Below are 18,155 nucleotides of genomic sequence, written 5' to 3' on the forward strand. Positions count from 1 at the left end.
CACTCACCCTAAAGGGTTAGTTCACAAAAAGGATTTTATGATGTGCTCAGCCATCTCTGCCAATCCCACTTATACTAAATGAAATGTCCATGTGCATGCATGACAACCGCTCCATTAATGAAGGATTATCTAAGACCATATTCCCACATTTGTAAATGCAGCAATTTTTCTTAAGGTCTCGGTACAAAAAGTAAGAATTAGTCCTTCCAGTAATAGTATTTCCAGAAGTCCATCATGACAGCACCACCAAGAGGTAGTCCCCTATCTTTGATAGGGACAAGAACACAGAAGAGGCTAAATACCCCTCTCCACAACCATCCACCAGTGATTTTACCCAAGTACCACACAAGATGGATGCAACAATATATTTATTGAATTTTCCTCTACTTAAGTTTACCTTACATAGCAGACAAGAAATCCAAGGGAGGGAATATAAGGGTGTCATGATGGACTCCTGGAAATAAAATTACCGGTAGGACCAATTCCTACTTTCCAGTATGTCCCTCCAAACAGCACCACCAGGAGAAATACCAAATAACTCCTTTAGGGTGGAATAACTGCTTGGATGACTTTACTCCCAAAGGCAGTCAGTTAGTTTGACAGAACGTCCAACTTGTAATGTCTACAAAAAGTATGGAGGTTTGATCAGGTTGCTGCTCTGCAGATCTGATCTACTGAGGCCCTTGATCTTTCTGCTCATGAAGATGAAACTGCTCTTGTGGAATGGGCCTTGATGGTTTCTGGAGCAGATAGTCCTTGTGTAACGTACGTTGTGCCGATTGCCATCTTGATCAACCTGGCAAGCATAGATTTTTACACTTTTCATCCCTTGTTCTTCCCTGCAAATTGGACGAAGAGATTTGAGTTGATCTTCCGTAATACTCACATATTGTAATAATAATAATAAATTTTATTTCTATAGCGCCGACATATTCCGCAGCACTTTACATTTCAGAGGGGACTTGTACAGACGATAGACATTACAGCATAACAATAATCACATAGATCATAACAGATACCAAGAGGAATGAGTGCCCTGCTCGCAAGCTTACAATCCAGCTTGTAAGACCGCTTCCTTTACGTCCAAGGACAGGAAGGAAAGTTCCTTCTAATTTCTATAATTGACAGAATAAATTCAAGATAATCTCCTGGTTCCTATGGAAGTCCGTGACCACATTTGGTAGAAATTGGCTCCACTGAATGTTGGATATACAGGAGGTTCTGAGACCCAAGATCCTCAATACCTTGCTGATAGAAATCTGCTTTTTCTTCTGCATGAACCAAATCACCCTTCTGACTATTTCCTGCTTTTGCACTGGAAGTATTGCTCTTCTTAGTCCAGAAGTACCCCTAGGAAGATCTTTGATCTTTTACAGCTTGGAGTCTGAATTTTCTTTATTAGCCATCCTAACGTACAAATCACCAAATCCATCCTTATCAGGGGTATGATTGATTTCAATGATTCCATCTTGAATGGCTTGTATAGGACCCACTGATTCAGTTGTTTTAGATTAATTTTAGTTCGAAACTCTCCTCCTGAAGCCTTTATGGAGAACAGACTCGAATACTGGCCCGGATATTGTTGGGACCGTGGAACCTGTACCACCACCTCCAAGTCTAGCAGCTTTTATATTGTTTTGTTTTTAGGAGTCTTTGATGGATTTCCAAGGACTGGGTGGATGTAGATATATCCATAGATATGTAAAATGGCGTGGGCTCCCACACAATTATCTGCACCAGAGGGGGAAAGTAATATTTGCAGCCAGGTGTGTGGGGGGGGGGGGCTTTCCAGGCTATGACTATCAGCCCGCAGCTGTCTGCATAGACTTTACTGGCTATTAGAATAGGGGGACCAAAAAAAAAAAAAAAGAAGTGGGGTTTCCCTATATTTTGTAGCCAGAAAGGCTATGCAGACAGTTGCAGGCTAATATTTATAGCCTAGGAAGGGGCCATGGATATTCACCCCCCCCCCCAGCTACAAATACCAGCCCGCAGCCACCCCAGAAATGGCGCATCTATAAGATGCGTCAATTCTGGCACTTAACCACTCTCTTCCCACTGCCGTGTAGCGGTGGCATATGGGGGTAATAGCGTGGGAAAGTTTCTAAACATTTTCCCACACTGTCAGATCACCTCAGGTCAGCCGGGGACTCCACACAGCCTCAATGATGTCAGCGTTAGTCGGTGAGGCTGCGCGGAGTTCCCAGCTGACCTGAGGTGAACAGTTTTTTAAAAGTTCAGAAACTTTCCCACGCTAATCAGTTCATCTCCGGTCAGCCGGAGCACCTGCACAGAGATGAATTAATTCATTCTGCAGTGGTTTAGAGCAGAGCCGGTAACATTAGCACTGGACCCAGTTGTAAACTAGTTAACCCCTTGTGATGGGATTGCAGCGGGGGGGACCTGACTGAACGGCGGAGAGGTATGTATATTTTTGTTTGTTTTATTTTATTTACAGAACAAGGGCTTTTTTGGATTAGCAGAATAATAAATTTGGTCAAAATTTTGGTGCCATTATTTCATTAAAAGATTTTTTAATTAACGTGTGTGTTTTTCAACCCTTTACTATTCTAGGGTTAATAATGGAGAGGTGTCTTATTGACACCTCTCCATTATTAACCCGGCTTAATGTCACCTTTCAACAGCAAGGTAACATTAACCCATTATTATTAACCCATGAGCCACCACTAAAGGCCACGGGAATAGAGACTCTAAGTGCCAGAAAAGGCGCATCTTATAGATGCCCCTTTTCTGGGGTGGTTGGGGGCAGATTTTTCTAGCCAGGAAAGCCAGGGGGGGGCCCCCAAGAACAATGGTCCTTCTCTAGGCTATTAATATCTGCCCTCACTCACTGGCTTTCCCTCTCTGGTGGAGAAAATACCGCGGGAGCCCACGCAATTTTTTTCAACGAATTAACCCGTTAATTTAACACCTACATGTCCCAAATTTTACACCCATACAGTAATCTAATTATTAGTCAGATACATACAAAAAACTAAATGAAATGGTTTATGAAAACCATGTGTCATTTCATGTTGGGTTCTGTAATGATTTTACAAAAGCTGACAATTGATTTTTCACCTATTCTGCTATGTAGAACTCTATGAACTATGTGTATATATCTATTCTTTCTTTGGTGTTTTAACCTGTCAGGAGCATGCTCAGTTAAAAAAACGGATACGTCGCCGGCATCCGTCATTTGACGGATGACAACTGACGTTGCGCCCATAGGCTTTCATTCTACCAAACGACGGAAAGCGACGGATCCGTCTCTGTCTGATTTTTCAATGGACACAAAAAATGTTGCTTTGTACGTCCGGCCGCCGGACAAAAAATTTCTGACGGATCTGGCGAACAATGGACGAAACGTGAGGCCATCCGTCGCTAATACAAGTCTGAGAAAAAAACGGATCCAACTGCATCAGTCGCCGGATCCATTTTTTTTTTTAAAAAAAAAAACCAACGGATTGCGACTGATGGCAAAAAACTGATATGTGGAAGGGGCCTTATAGGAATAGGAAAAACACTGGTGGATAGTTGTGGGGAGGGGCTATTTAACCTCTTCTGTGTTCCTGTCCCTATCAAGGATAGGAAAGATTACCTCCTGGTTGTGCTGTAAAGAGGGACGTCCTGGAAATAGATAATTCTATTTTTTTCATTTTTGTCCCTTTTTTCATGCGTTCTTTTTAAAGTGAACCTGTCAGTCGTTTTTGGCCGATATAAGATACGGCCACTGCCTTTCAGGGCTTATCTGCAACATTCTATTATGCTGTAGATAAGCCCCCGATCCGACGTGCAAGATAAGAACAATAAGTTTTATTATTCTAATGTGGCACCCCTTGATTCTGGTTGCCACAGTGGCATTGCCTCCCTCAAAGGGAGTAATGTCATGCCTGGAAGCAAGGATGGGTCTCCTTAGCAAATGCCAGTAGGAGAGAAGTCGAGCAGGGAGTGGAGCTGTGATTAAACTCGCCCCAGAGCTGAGTGCTAGGAACCGGATATTGGAGTCAGTGGTTGCGTGGATACTGAAGTCACGGCAGCTAAATCCGGAGGGCAGAGGACTGCAGGTCTCCTGGTCCGATCTAACACCCGGCGGCACAGCAGCATACCAGAGCCTGGAGCCGACACAAAGGAGCGGTACCTGTGATAGGTTAGAGATGCCTGCCATGCGGGCAATGGTTTGTTTTTAAAAACAGAGAGACAGTTAGCAGCACGAGGATGAGCTGTTAGGCAGCAAGGAAAAAGGGAGGACAGCGCAGAAGAAGGCCTCTGTACCTACCTGTCCAGGTGTATCCAAACTTGCTTCCAGGCTGCCGGCATCTCCATTACAATCTGTTACCAGTGCCCCGGTCTGTACTATGAACCATTAAGTAATGGAAAAGAAAACTACAGCCCTTGTGTCCTCCAGTGATCTCTTGCGCCCCGAGTCCTGCACCGCAAGGTACACGTAGCCTGACAAACAGAACCGGTAACCCTGGAGCCAAGCTCCACTTGTGGGGAGCAAAACCATCCCAGCTGCATCACCATCAGCCCCAGTGGTCTTTAGCAATGTCGGCCATCTGTTGCAGAACACCACAGGTGGCGTCACGTTAAATCCCATATACATATTTCCCATTTTACAGCACAGCCAGGGCCACGGAGTCGGGTCACGGCCCCGTGACTTCCCCAAAGAACTGTCCGACCCGGTTCCGAGTACCCCACGGCCCTTGGGGGGCAGTCTGCAGTGCAAAGGTGCTGTGCCTCTCTGACCTTTCCTGGCACCTGCGCACTGCAGTACTTTGGTCTGAATAGGGCAGATAAGTACGCCTATGCAGGAGCGCGATGCCGGGGAGCGATGAAGCAAGCAGGACGGCGGCATCGCAAGAAGCGGACCAAGATATGCGACACCCATCGAACCGGACCCCCCCTTACCCCGGGTGAGTATAAAAAAAAAATATTTTTCTTATCTTTCTGTTTGGATCGGGGGCTTATCTACAGCATTATAGAATGCTGTAGATAAGCCATGAAAGGCGGTGGTCGTATCCTATAGCGGCCAAAACTGCTGACAGTTCTTTTTAAAGAAGTACGGTAGCCCCAAGAAAATGTTATGTATTTTCTTTACTTCTCTTTGATACAGCTACATGCACATAAAAATACTTTGGGGGGGGGGGGGGCGTGAAAAACTGCTGACAGATTCTCTTTATGGGGTTAACATACATTTGCACAACCTGCTAAATGATCACACGTTCTTAGATGACAATTTTTACCAGATTTCTGATTAGCGCAAGATGTTTTTACACAACCATCCGACAAACCAATTAAAATTATTTATCAGAGCCAACTTTTCTGTACTAAATATGGACACCTCTTCTGTCTTCTAGAGACAGTTATTATTGCAGAGAACAGTAGATTTCACAGCAACTGTAAAGTGAAATGTTTCTACTCTGCAAGGATGTATATACAACAAGCAGATGTATATAAATACTGCGATACTTGATTATATACAGGTGTCATTAAAATGAGTTACAATACGATTCTATTTCTGATGAAGAGATCCCTGTAAAGCACCACTTTAAAGTGCAAGTCTGGCTCTCATAGACTTGCACTGAGCACTTGTGACATAGTTTCTGACATCCAGCCAGAAGCTACTGTCACAAGATGGCACTACGCGATCGGAGCACAGAACAGTGTCGATAAACAGGTAAGAAGTCGGAGGAGAAAGTATATGACTGGGGAAAGGGGTCTTACATTTATAGCGCCACTCCAAGGGTGAGAAATAAAGCTGGAGTGATGCTTTAAACAAACATAGTCTATGAACGATATGACTAAACCATGACATAATAATGTTGTAGACATGACAGGCTCCAAACTAGTCTTATTATTTTTATACCTGAATAAATATTACTTTTAGACTTACAGTAGTCATTTCTTCCATAAAAAGCACAAAACCACAGACATTCCAAACTCGCTTACTAACAGAAAAGTACCATGGTCTGCCATAGAATAAAGGAACATAACTAAAGTCAGCAATTTATCAAAGTGCAGCTGCAAAATATTACCACATATGGAAAACTGTAGCAGTGAGGTGACAGAAATGGAGATACGCTGGATACAGTGGTGATCATAGCCACTTTCCTCCTGAACGTAGTTCACATTCTCATCCGAAAAGAGGGAAGAATAGGAAGCAGTTAAGGAAACCAGGATGGATGAACACAGAACTTAAGCACATGCTAAAAAGGAAGAAAAAAATGTTTATAAAATGGAAAGAGGGAGGCATATCTAAAGAAGAATATAATGCTGTCTGCAGAACCTGCAGGGCACAAATCAGATTAGCTAAAGCTGAAAATGAATTGAGGCTTGCAAGAGATGTCAAAAGCAATAATAAAGGATTTTGGGGATATGTCAAAAGTAAAAGAAAAGTCAAAGATGCTATAGGATTTTTACAGGATGAAAATGATGAAATGGTAAGACAGGATGTTGAGAAGGCTGAACTTTTAAATTCCTATTTTGCATCTGTTTTCTCTCAGAAAGGAAATGTAACATCAACTGTTATTCACTGTCCTATTAAGGGAATAGAAGAATCCAGGATATCTATAAACAGAAAGATAGTGAGGAAACACTTAGCTAGCCTAAATGAATTCAAGTCTCCAGGTCCAGATGAATTACACCCCAGAGTACTGAAGGAGATAGCAGAAGAAATTTTTGAACCCCTCTCTATAATCTTTGAAAATTCTTGGAGAACAGGAGAAGTGCCAGAAGACTGGAGAAGAGCAAATGTTGTTCCTATCTTCAAAAAGGGGAAGAAGGTGGACCCAGGTAACTATAGGCCGGTGAGTCTGACTTCTATACCAGGAAAGATCTTTGAACAAATTATTAAACAACATGTATGTCAATACCTGGATAAGAATGAAGTGATTAAACAGAGTCAGCATGGGTTTGTAACTAATAAGTCATGTCAGACTAATTTAATTTCCTTCTATGACGGTATCACTGATTGGGTGGATCAAGGAAATGCTGTAGATATAGTATATCTTGACTTCAGCAAAGCATTTGACAAAGTCTCTCATACAATCCTTATTGAAAAAATGATTAAGTATGGAATGGACAAGGCAACTGTTAGGTGGATTCATAACTGGCTTAGTGATCGGACCCAAAGAGTGGTCGTAAATGGCTGCACATCCAGTTGGAAGAATGTCTCAAGTGGGGTACCACAGGGCTCTGTCCTGGGCCCTGTATTGTTCAACATCTTTATCAACGATTTAGATGAAGGAATTGAGGGTAAACTGATTAAATTTGCTGATGACACAAAGCTAGGAGGGATAGCTAACACTAGAAAAGAGAGAGAGAGGATTCAAAAAGATTTAAATAAACTGGAGAAGTGGGCAGCAACTAACAGAATGGTTTTTAACAGGGAGAAATGCAAAGTACTACATCTGGGCAATAAAAATGAAAAAAGCATATATAGAATGGGAGGAATAGGGCTAAGTGACAGCACATGTGAAAAAGACTTGGGTATACTAATAGATCACAGACTGAATATGAGTCAACAGTGTGATGCAGCAGCAAAAAAGGCAAATGCAATTCTAGGATGTATTAACAGAAGCATAGAGTCTAGATCACGTGAAGTCATTATTTCCCTCTACTCCTCTTTGGTCAGACCTCATCTGGAATATTGTGTCCAGTTTTGGGCACCACATTTTAAAAAAGACATCAACAAACTGGAGCAAGTTCAGAAAAGAGCGACCAGAATGGTGACCGGTCTGCAAACCCTGTCTTATGAGGAAAGGTTGCAGGATTTGGGAATGTTTAGTTTGCAAAAGAGAAGACTGAGAGGAGACTTAATAGCTGTCTACAAATATCTAAAGGGCTGTCACATTGTAGAAGGATCAACTTTATTCTCATTTGCAAAAGGAAAGACTAGAAGCAATGGGATGAAACTGAATGGGAGGAGACACAGATTAGATATTAGAAAAAACTTTTTGACAGTTAGAGTGATCAATGAGTGGAACAGGCTGCCACGAGAAGTGGTGAGTTCTCCTTCAATGGAAGTCTTCAAACAGAGGCTGGACAGACATCTGACTGGGATGATTTAGCGAATCCTGCTTTGAGCAGGGGGTTGGACCAGATGGCCCAGGAGGTCCCTTCCAACTCTACGATTCTATGATTCTATGATTCTATTGCGCCTTCTGAATTCTCTAACCAACCCTAGTCTTTGGGTTTACAGCAAAAACACATTTCTAGCTTCAGCAATGGTAGACTTTACATATAGCATTCTTTTCATATATTCATATGACAGAAACAATTTTGGTCTCAGACGAATATTGCTCATTTCGCCTAACTGTACCACAGGGATATGGCGGGTCTATATTTGTTCTCTAACTTCACTGTTTCTTATAGAGTGATTGAAAGAGAAGGGAGAGGGAAATGCGTTCCTAGTGCGATCAAACCACCAATACAAGGTAGAAAATTGTGAGCTTTTACACTCACCTGGATATGTGGTGCAGCAGCCACAACACTGACAAGAGAGTAAACAGAAAGACACACATAGCGACTTACCAGCGATCCCGACAATGATATCAACGTGTCAGGATCGCTGGTAAGTCGCTATGTGATCGCTGGTGAGCTGTCAGACAGCTTCACCAGCGATCAGCACAGCGTGCCGAGCGCCCGGCATCGCTGTGTTCGTTAGCGCTGATGCCATATCCCTGTAAAAAATAGAATATAAAAAATATTGTTATTCTCACCTTCCGACGTCCCGCGCAGCCATCCTGCCTCTCTCCATGCTCCGGTCCCAGTAATCCTTTGCGAGAATGACTGCGAGAATGTCACGGTCTCTCGGCAGCGCGACGTCTCGCGGTCATTCGTGCAAAGGATCACTGGGACCGGAGCGTGGAGAGAGGCAGGATGGCTGCGCGGGATGTCGGAAGGTGAGAATAACAATATTTTTTTTATTATTTCTTTACAGCTGATCGCTGGTCTCCCGCCTGTCACACGCAGCGATGCGTGGTGGCCAGCGGGAGACCAGAGACGAAAAATATGTCCAGAGGTTTCTTGCAGCGATGAGCGATACCGGCAGGGGGGCCGGTCGCCGATTGCTGTCACACACAGCGATCTCGCTTGTGAGATCGCTGTTGTGTCACAAAAGTTGTGACTCAGCAGCGATATCGCTAGCGAGATTGCTATGTGTGACTCCCACTTAATGGCTGCAGCTACGTCCGCAAAGCCCCGGGCCTGGGCACATAGACATAATATGGTCATGTGGGAAATGAAAAATAATGCAGCCTTGGTGAGCGATGCCAAAAGGACAAGGACCATGGGTGAGGTAAAAATATTTCTATTGGGACTACACATTTCGGACCCGATCTAGCTCCTTCATTAGGTACATGGTAACAGGATATTGATCATGACTAGGGATGAGCGAATAGCTTTGGATAACTCCTATAGCACTTACCGAATCGTTGCATCAAGATCCCGGATACCTGGAGTGCTCCCGATGATCAGCTGTTCGGCTCCGCAGCTGCATGTGCCCCGGCTGTGTGAAAGTCACAACACACAGACTCTCCATGCACGTGCTGTGACTGTCACGCAGCCGCGAAACATGCAGCTGCGGCGCAGATCAGCCGATTATCGGGAGAGCTCCAGGTATCCGGGTTTCCAATGCAGCTATTCAGATAAGGAGTTATCCAAAGTTATTCACTCATCCCTAATCATGACCTTTTTTAAGAGGTCAATGAGAAAGGTGGCAAACATATTGTGAGAAAGAAGAACAATAAAAAATTCCATACATAAAACATATAAAGAAAACATATACTGCAAATGTAAAACGTACTGTGATGTGAAACCTATTTTATGTGACCCACAGCGGTATGTGGAGAAACCAAGAGATATATAAACACCTCTAAAATATTGTTCAAATAATAACATATCCATATTTGACTGGACAACTGACCAAAAGAATAATTATATAAAAAGAAATAATATGGGGGGGAAAAAAAAAAAAAAAAAAAAAAAAACACACAAACCGCAATCCTTGATGTTTAAAATTAATCGTAACAGAACTGATACCAGAAAATAACCATAATCGATATAAAAAAAACTCTAACACAGAATCATATTGGATTTTCAAATTATTCATATCAACTCCTGATGGACTGAGTGTATCAAAACCGATGAAGAGTTTATCCATAGGCCTTTTCAAAAAGGATGTCTGTGATTTTTGGTATTTCCCTTTTTATAGTCATGGTCAAAAGTCCTTGAAATTGTTCCAGAAAATTAAGTTTTTCTCCCAGAAAATTATTGCAATTACACGTTTTGTTATACACATTTATTTGTGTGTATTGGAATACCACAAAAAAAAAAAAGCGGCTAATTGAACATAATTTAATAATTTCACACAAGACCCCAAAAATGAGCAGGACAAAACTGTTGGCACTCGTAACTTAATATTTGGTTGCCCACCCTTCTTACACCTCTCAAAAGGGATTTTGGACCACTCTTCTTTTGCAAACTGCTCCGGGTCTCTCATATTTGAAGGCGCTTTCTCCCAACAGCAATTTTAAGATCTCTTCATAGGTGTTCAATGGGATTTAGACCCATTGCTGGTCAGCATTCTCCAGCACTTCGTTTCCATCCATTTCTGGGTGATTCTTGAATTATGTTTGGGCTCTTTGCCCTGCTGAAAAACCCATGACCTAAGACGCAAACATAGGTTCTGACACCGGGCACCACATAGCAATTCAAAATCTGTTGGTAGTCTTCAGATTTCATGATGCCTTGCACACAGTCAAGGCACTGCAAGTACTGTGTTCTTTTACTTTTAAGCCTCATTCTGCTTTCATTAAAACAGTAGAATGATATGCTTTACAAACAGCTCTTGGTCTCCTCTGTCCACAAGACGATTTTTCAGAAGGATTTTGGCTTACTCTCATACATTTTGGCAAACGGCAGTCTAGCTATTTTATGTCCCCTGTCATAGCGTTTCATTGCATTCTTTGGAACTTGATTTGGGTAGTTTATCCACCATTCAGACTATCCTGCCTTGCAACCTTTATCAATTTTTCTCTGCCGTCCACGGAGAGTAGCTACAGTGCAATGGGTTGTAAACTTGATTATGTTGCGCACCATGGCCAAAGAAACATTATTAATGTCAAAAAAAGATATATGGTTGCACTCCCCGGTATTAAATAAAAACTTCCTTTATTGGTACACAATTAAAACATGCCCGCAGGAAGGTACTCACGAGATACACTCTGGACGATGGTCGTTTCGTGCTTCATCGGGTCCTAGTGAGTACCTTCCTGTGGGCATGTTTAAATTAAGTGTACCAATATAGGAAGTTTTTATTTAATACCGGTGAGTGCAACCATATATATGTTTTTTGGACATTATTTGCATAGTTTTTCTTATGGTTTGTACCCGGTCATCCAGGGGCATGGTGAAAATCACTGTCAGCTAAACCAGCTAGCCACAGGTGTCACAGCAGTGCCGATTTGTCTTCGGTTACTGCAAAAGGAACATTGTTATCTCTGGAGATGGACTAGTAATCTTGAGATTGTTGATATTTTGTAAGAATTTTGGTTCTTAACTCCTCAGACAGTTCTCTTCTACTCTTTCTGTTCTCCATGCTTAGTGTGGCGCACACACAATGCAAAGATTGAGTCAACTTCTCCCCTTTTTATCAGGCTTCAAGTGTGATTTTCATATTTCCCACTCCTGTTACTTTCCACAGGTGAGTTTTTACGAGCATCCCTTGCTTGAAACAAAGATGTTTACCCAACATTTTGGAGAAGTGCCAACAATTTTGACAGGCCCATTTTTGGGGTATTGTCAAAATTATGTCCAATTTGCCTTTTTTTCATGTTGTTCTAATACACACAAATGAAATAAACATGTGTATAATAAAATAAGCATAATAATTTAATGGTAGAAATACTTCATTTTCTGGAACAATTGAAAGGGTGCCAATACGTTCGGCCATGACTGTATAATTATAATTTTTGGTTAGTTATCCAATCAAATGTAGATATGTTCTTATTTTAACGATATCTGAGGTATCTATAGGTCTATTGCTTTCTCCACATATATTTTATATCACAGTATGTTTTACATTTTCAGTGTATATTTTTTATATGTTTCATGTATGGAATTTTTACATGTGAGCAACTTTTAATTGTTCGACTCTCACTACTTGTTTTACCACCTTACTACGTCCTCATTTACCTCTTTAAAAAGGTCACGACCAATATCCTGTTATCCTGATAATATTTTGCACACTGCCAGCTAAGGGACGCTTTTAAATTCAAAATCAGGTTTACATAGTCAAGAGTTGCACTAGTGGCTCATAGTAAATACATTATTTTTACACAATAACTGAAATAAAATATACATCCTAAGACATCCAGGTGGAACATTTTACTACGTTAGGCTGGGTTCACATAGCGTTTAGGGGGTGCATTTGCAACCTCAAAAAATTATACATTAACGCTACGTTATTACAGCATTAACGCTATGTAACGGATGCGTTAACGCACCCATACACCGCTATAGACGAGCGCATCGCTAACACATGCCATAATCGGCATGCGCTAGCGATATGCCGTCATTCTGTGACGGACCCTCGGACGCGGGTTGCAGCGTCCGAGGGTCCGTCACTGCTAGCGGGACCACATAACGCAATTGCGTTATGGGAGTAGCGTTAATGCAGTCCGTCAACGCTATGCGTTGAACGGACTGCATTAACGCTATGTGAACCTGGCTTAATACTGCTACAACTGAAACCGGTCTCCAAAGAAAGTGATTTATACTCCTTTCTATTCACAAAGTAGCTCTTGCCTGAAGATTTCCATATCTCCTATAATCCACACACATCCCCTACTATCAGGTATACGTGCAGAGCATCAAAGGCAAATCGTTTTCATCACATTTGCAACCATGTAATTATAAGAAAGATGATTTGGGAACTTACTGTTATGATCAAGTGCCTGGAGCAGACAATCCAAACATCCATCTAACTTGTCAGCTGCGCAGTCAGATCCAGTTATCTTCAACTTCTCCAAGGTGTCACTTAAATTATCTGCAATATAAGCAATAAAGCAGGAAGAAATCAGCCCAAAAATCTGAGGCTACATATGTGCAGATCATATGATCAGAACTGATGAAGAACACCCATGAAATGACAATCCTATCTTTGACAGTGGTCAGGATATCCCTAAGAAATGTCAAATGAAATGTGCCACCCTATACAGAGACACTGCTCAACTACAAACATAATACCAATGCAGACTGCAGGCCTGACAACTGGGTATTTACACCACCTTTGCATTAGAAACGTGGCAAAAATGCTTATTATTAAGTACCGTATATGGAAGTCTAAAAGTAATCTAGGTCATGATGTTAGTATGCATTCTCCAACTGAACCTTGTAAAGGTTTTCCATTTGCTGCTTCTTTACAATTCCTTCCAACACTGTAGGAGCTTCTGACTAGAATGTTAGCTGTATGTTAGAAGAGATGGTTGTCAGACAAACGTTTGTCGAGCTGACAGCCATTCTTCCGGATTCTCCCACAGGCTAGCATGCTCCATTCGAACAAGCTTATCTCCTGTGACAGCAAAGGATCAGACATGTTAAATAAAGTGAACCCTTTAACTTGTTTCTTATTTAATCGAAAATGAAAGCCTCCTTGAATTGGCTTTGTTCCACTGATTCTGAATCAGTTTTTCTTCTGTACTCCTCCGTTCCAAAGTTGTGGCACCTGCTTATATAGATGCAAACTTTCCATTGAATCCGCGTATACCACAGAACTTCTCTATGGGTGTTTGCTTTTCTCCTGTCTGGCTGCATTTTGATTGACTAGCACCACTCACAAAGAAGTTCTGTGGTATATGCCTTCTCCTCCCTGTCTGATTCCCCATCCCCTCTGCCTGTATTACAGCACCATCGCGGCCACGTCTTTACTTTACATTACAAAATCGTGCCGACAGGTTGTCCATTACTAGAACAAGTCGATCTTAATGTTTGCCCCGTGGAAATAAAAAAGGCTTATTCTCACCTCCCATGTAAGTGCTGTTCCACGAGTGTCAGCACTCGTCTTCCCGGGGCTTACGTGTGGTTATGACATGTGAGCCCAGCTCCCAATTACCTATGGAGTCAGTCTCCGTGTTCGGACCTTTACATAATCAAGAAGAAGCGAGGGCTGCGGCTGCTCTCACACCTACTCTTGATTACTTATAGGTCCAAACGGCGGTATAGTAAAGTCAGCAGTGATTGGGTGGATGGCTCCTGTGTCATAACAACCGCACATGTCCAGGAAACAGGAGTGCTGACACCGCTGGAATGGCACGGGAACGGAAGTATAAGCTTTTTTTTTTTATTTGCATGGGGATTAAACATTCAGATCAACAAGGGGTTGTCCTACTAGTGGACAACCTCTTTAAGTCAGCAGTAATGGATTAAGGTTGTCCATGAATTTTGGTCCAGTTGACTTGGATTTAACATATTTTGGCCTAGTCAATGTTGTTTCCATACGGTGAGCATACTACTTTATGCCGATGATCGCTTCTCTGTGATCATTAATGCACAAGGATATCTACACTACACTCCGTTTTCCTTCTTTCTTTAGATATTCCACATACGGTTTTAGTTTGGCAGTACTATCCAGCAATGCACCTGGGAGTAGATCCACCTGCACAAACCTGGCACATTTTTAATTTTATAGTAGACATGACATAGAAACTGTGAAGAAAGGAGTTTGATGAAATTAATGAGGATTTAGAGATCTTGGTAGAAAGCTTTATCTGTATACAAACACATTTAGGAGTGTGAATTGCATTTGTTCATTCAGAACCAGCTCTCCCAACACTGAGGATTCTGCAGATAAGAGGCGATTGTTCATTTACGGAGAAATCAGATTGCTAAAACATGGTTGTTAGAAGACCTCAAGGGCTCATGCACTCGGGCGTCAAACTCATCCATCAGATTAATGCACAATAGATTAGATCCGATAACAGACAATAGGAAATAGCACATCACGTTTTCCTGTTCCATCAGCTTTTGTTTCAGTCGCTCATGATCTTAATAAATGCAGTTTGCGCCCATTTCAGCTGTTTTATAAACGCATTACCACTTGAAGTGGGTTATCAAGAACCTCTTGACAAGAAGCCAATTTTGGTTTGACAACCCAAACAATTATTTATTTTTTCTGGCATGGGGCGTAGCTATAGGAGCACAGAGCTAACAGAGGCAAATACACCTGGGGCCCTTTATTATAAAGGCACATTGTGAGTTAGGGTCTCAGTGCTAGACTTTACATTGGGGGAGAGGAGCTAAAAGCTTTGTCCAATTCTCGCTGATAGATCATTTTATTTTCATATTGGCCTAGCTGTAGATATAACCTACAAGGAGGATACAAAAAATATAGAGCGTAACTATGGCCACCAATCATACAACATTTGGTGGTTATAGGCTGCCGCTTACTTTGCAGATTTAAACACCTCCTTGCTCTATATGACTAGTGAATACACAACTTTTAGGATCCCTATTGGCCCCAGTACAGTATGGCACCTACAGGCCAAAAAGTGAGCATTCTCCAACCCATCCCATAACACTGAGGCTGTGTTTTCATGAGCTTCATGAGTCATGAAAAAACTGACGGAAATGCTAACAAACATCCTAGTACATGACCGTGAGCAGTGGACCATTTAAATCAACAGGTTATGTGCTTTGGAAGAAAGAAAAAGCTACACTCACCATAAGCGAGCCACCAGATGCCTTCATACTTACCGTATATTAACAGTTTATCTAAACATATTGGGGTAGATTTACACTTGTGTTTCTGCAGTTTTCCTTACCATTTTTGTGTCACTTTCAGGACACATTTTGTGGCACGTCATTTATTAGTTCTTTGCGCCAAAGACGACGTTTGTGTGCAATAGGTAAAAAGTTAACACACAATTATGAATTACTTATGCCCAAAATAGTGGAGTAAAATAAAGCAACAATTAAGAGAGCGAAAAAAGAGAGGAACCAAATTACTAAAAAACACTCCTTTTTTTTAGCACCAGTCAGGTACACCTCATAGCTGCCCAAAAGGATGCCCAAGACAGGCATTGCTCGTCTTCAGTAACACATCAACATCAATTGATAGTTGGAATAAATAGACTGCATTCACCACCACATTTTCTTAAGGTGCAGGCTTTATTTTCAAGTGTAGGGGTGTGCAGTATGAGGTTCTGCAGCAGCTGAGGTGTGCAGTATGATATTCTGCAGAACAGTATGAGGTTCTGCCCCCCCAGGTTTGATCCTGGCTACGCCCATAGTGTGACTGCAGCCTGAGGATCTAGGCTGTTGTGAGTTCATTTTCCCCTTCACCATTGAGGTCTGATGAACTCCCTCTTCTGTTGAAGGAAGGTAGTGAGACTGATTACCAAGCACCTGAGCAGGATGATGATGACTGGGTGACTGGAATTGCTGACTGGATATAAGGCAGCCGACGCCCTTCTGCCTCAGAGGGATTCTAGTAGACCAGTCTGATTCCTGCTCCTCAAAAGCTAAGTCTTATGCTCTGCTTTTTGCATATGTGTTTTGGTTTTGATTTGCCTTGTTTTTCTGGATTTCTGCCATTCCCTGCTGGGGTGAGCTGAATTCCTTTTTGCTCTGTCTTCAGAAAATACCTGAGTACTGATAGTCTTTTTGAAGCCTAGCGTCTTCAGGGCTTTTTTCCCTATCAGTCTGTTGGCTCTTGTTTTGATAGGGTTTTGGTGGATTGCAGACAGCAGCTTTTCTATCCTGTCCTATTTAGTTAGCTTGGGCCCCATCATTTGCTCAGCCTATCTTTCTATCTGTGTGAGTGTTTTTTCATCTTGCTTCACAGTCATTATATGTTGGGGGCTGCCTATTGCTTTGGGGTCTGCTCTGGGGCCGTTTAGATTTCCCTTTCTGTCTTTAGGCTATTTAGTTCTCCGGCTGTGATCGAAGGGTCTAGGGCACCGTAGGAACCCCCCATGGCTACTGCTAGTTGTTGTTGATAGGTTCAGGGGTCTGCCATCCGATAGCTGCCAACTTCTCTGGTTTTCTGGACTTAGCTAGTATTTCTGTTTTTGCCTCCTACGGGGACTCATTTCATAACAGAATCACCAGCCATACCGCAGATCCTAGGGTACTCAATAGCAGGAAAGAATTGTAAAAAAAGAAAAAAAAAAAAGTGTGTTTATTTTTTCCTCTATATCTCTGAGGCTGTAGGGGGAATTTTTTTTTTCTCTCAATGGAGATAAAGCAATTGTCTGATCGTGTGGAGCAGCTCGCTGCGGAAGTGCGGGGAATTTCCGCCTACCTTGCTCATTCACATGCTGCTGAACCAAAGATCCCTACTCCTGATGTGTTTTTTGGGGATCGGTCTAAATTTTTGAATTTCAAAAATAATTGTAAATTATTTTTTGCCTTAAAGCCTATCTCGTCAGGGAGCTCCGCGCAGCGGGTTAAAATTGTCATCTCTTTGCTGCGTGGCGATCCCCAGGATTGGGCGTTTTCTTTGAAACCAGATTATCCTATTCTGACTAATGTGAACGCATTTTTTCAAGCCTTGGGGTTGTTGTATGACGAACCTAATGCTATTGATCAAGCTGAAAAGACCCTGTTGGCATTGAGCCAGGGTCGAGATTCTGCAGAATTGTACTGTCAAAGATTCCGAAAGTGGGCGGTCCTTACTACCTGGAATGATAGTGCCTTGGCAGCTCTCTTTCGGAGGGGTTTGTCAGAAGCCGTAAAAGATACTATGGTGGGAATTCCTGTTCCCTCTGGTCTTGACGATTCTATGTCATTAGCCATTCAGGTTGATCGGCGTTTACGTGAACGCAGGACTGCACGAGAGGTGTTGCCACCTGTTGAACAAGTGTCTGAACCTATGCAATGTGAGAGTTTTGTCCAGGGAGCAACGTCAGGAGTTCAGAAGGCGTAATAAGCTGTGTTTTTTTTGTGGAGATGCCTCGCATATTATTTTTGTCTGTCCTAAACGAGAGAAACGTTTTGCACACACGTTTTCTGTGGGTGGTGTTCAACCTAAGTTTCTTCTGGCAATTACTCTGATCTGCTCCATGTCCACATTTTCCGCCAAGGCTTTTGTGGATTCGGGAGCAGCCCTGAACCTAATGGACTTGGATTTTGCTAAACGTTGTGGATTTCCG

At 42.2% G+C, this 18,155-nt stretch overlaps 1 protein-coding gene across 3 annotated transcripts in view; it reads right to left on the minus strand.

The window, feature by feature from the left end:
- RAP1GDS1 (Rap1 GTPase-GDP dissociation stimulator 1) overlaps positions 1-18,155 on the minus strand; it is a 159,474-nt gene that overhangs the window by 89,220 nt on the left and 52,099 nt on the right. For all 3 annotated transcript variants that reach the window (XM_073589746.1, XM_073589741.1, XM_073589754.1), the window contains exon 2: positions 12,944-13,051. In XM_073589746.1, the coding sequence (XP_073445847.1) occupies positions 12,944-13,051 (108 nt within the window). The remainder of the gene's footprint in view (positions 1-12,943; positions 13,052-18,155) is intronic.

This window comes from Dendrobates tinctorius, unplaced genomic scaffold (genome assembly GCF_039654945.1).
Source record: "Dendrobates tinctorius isolate UK_male_01 unplaced genomic scaffold, ASM3965494v1 ptg000011l, whole genome shotgun sequence".
Taxonomy (NCBI): Eukaryota; Metazoa; Chordata; class Amphibia; order Anura; family Dendrobatidae; genus Dendrobates; species Dendrobates tinctorius.